Source organism: Larimichthys crocea, chromosome XII, assembly GCF_000972845.2.
Source record: "Larimichthys crocea isolate SSNF chromosome XII, L_crocea_2.0, whole genome shotgun sequence".
NCBI classification, from domain to species: Eukaryota; Metazoa; Chordata; class Actinopteri; family Sciaenidae; genus Larimichthys; species Larimichthys crocea.
The window spans coordinates 3,470,858-3,472,805 of NC_040022.1; the positions used below are offsets into that span (position 1 = coordinate 3,470,858).

At 48.7% G+C, this 1,948-nt stretch overlaps 1 protein-coding gene across 1 annotated transcript in view; it reads right to left on the bottom strand.

The window, feature by feature from the left end:
- slc38a8a (solute carrier family 38 member 8a) overlaps nt 1-1,948 on the bottom strand; it is a 12,626-nt gene that overhangs the window by 4,944 nt on the left and 5,734 nt on the right. Inside the window, exons 4-5 of the mRNA XM_027284792.1 lie at nt 1,675-1,779; nt 622-679 (exon numbers count right to left, since the gene is read on the bottom strand). Coding sequence (XP_027140593.1) covers nt 622-679; nt 1,675-1,779 — 163 coding nt within the window. The remainder of the gene's footprint in view (nt 1-621; nt 680-1,674; nt 1,780-1,948) is intronic.

The window sequence follows — 1,948 nt, forward strand, 5'->3', positions numbered from 1 at the left end:
ACAACAGACAGAAAAGTTTGGACTGTCCTGAGAGGACAGGTGGCAGAGCCAGGAGGAGGTAACATCTGTCTGTGTGAGGACGATCAGGAACCAGAGACTGCTTTGTAGTCAGGGTTAGAGATCTGATCCTTCTTGGACTTCAGGGGAGCATGTTGAGTCAGGTAAGGTCAGATTTTTTTTTAAAGATATTTTTTTGGCCTTTTCAAGCTTTTTTTTTTTTTTTTTTCCCCTCGATAGAGACAGCTGCAGAGTGACAGGAATGACATCATGAAGGAAAGAGACACAGGTCGGATTCGAACTCGAACACGGACTGAGCCGTCGCACACGGGGCGGCTGCTGATGTAAGGTGCAAAGCGGCCTCGAGCACAAAGTTGAAAACTGTTGGCTCATGTTTGATGTAACAGACACATTCAGACAGGATCAGAACCTCTGACTACAAAGCAGTCTCTGGTTCTTGAACGTCCTACCAGTTCCTACAGATCAGGGGCGTCCCTCTCTACCTTCACAGACCTCCTGAAGACCTCCAGCTCAGGAGAAACGAGTGAGAAAAATCTGTCGACTTGCTGGGTAATCACACACACACACACACACACACACACACACACACACACTTGCACTCACTTGGAAACCGAAGCAGATCGTCGGGATGACGCTGAACATGGAGGCCCAGGAGCTGATCCTGAAGGACACAGAGACGAGGAAGAAGAAGAAATCAGTTGTTATTAGGTCACCTTTCATAATGCCGTGGCATTTACAGACACTCCACCACAGAGTTCATCTGTCAATCATGTCGTGCACGGCTGACAAGAGCAGCCGGGGAAAGTCAGCGAGCCAGACGGAGCCACATGGAGGTTGGAGCAGAGCAGCGAGCACGGCGGGTTGATCCACTTTATCTGTCCTGGTGGCCTGGATTCAACAGATTTATGGAGAAGACTCATGACAGTCATATTTCCTGAAGTGACCTCATAACACCGACCCGGCTCCGGTGATTCAGGACATTTATCAGCCAGAGAAGAAGTTTACTTTGTAAAAGACCTGCTGAGGCTGATGGGAGTGAACACAGCTGCTGTCAGGCTCACGGCGAGCTGCATGCTACCTGCAGCACTAAAAGAGTTGGAACCTGAACTCACCAACCTTACGTCTGTCTGTAGTGAGACTTGGTTTAATAAGAGTGGAAATAAACTGTCTGTCTCAACCAGGGCAGCGACAAACTTCGGATCAATGCCCAGCGAACCTCTGAACCTCTGATCCTCTGATCCTCCAGCCTGCACAGTGAAACTCTTCAGATCCAGAACGTGGCAGCTCGCCTGCTCCTCGATCATGGAGCTCCTCTGTCGACCTGCAGCAGCCACGTTAAACTCAGATCTCTGACACTGCCTACAAAGCAGTCTCTGGTTCCTGAACGTCCTCACACAGACAGATGTTACCTCCTCCTGGCTCTGCCTCCCGTACGTCCTACCTCCGGACTGACGAGGACTCTGTGTGACCCTTCGTACGTGACATGCTACATTAAACTCCTCGCTGTAGCTTCAGATTCAAACGGACAAACATGAGCGACATCGATCATTTCAGCAAAACCAAGAAAACAAACACGGAGCTCCCAGAAGATCAGAAGACATGACACACACACACACACACACACACACACACACACACACACACACTCTTACATACCCGCTGCTGTAGAGAGGGGTGACGTGCACCATGACAGTCGGCATGGCGTGGTATTTGATGATGATGGCGATGGTCATGTAGGTCGCAGCCAGAGTTCCCAGAACACTGAGAGACAGAGACAGACAGACAGACATCAGTTCATTTATCAGAATCTGAACATGCTGGAAAAATAACGAGAAAGTCGGGTTGCAAAATTTAACAGAATTTATGGAAATAAACTGGGAAAATTAAAGACACACATGTGAGCTTGTGGACTACATACTGTTGTTATTTT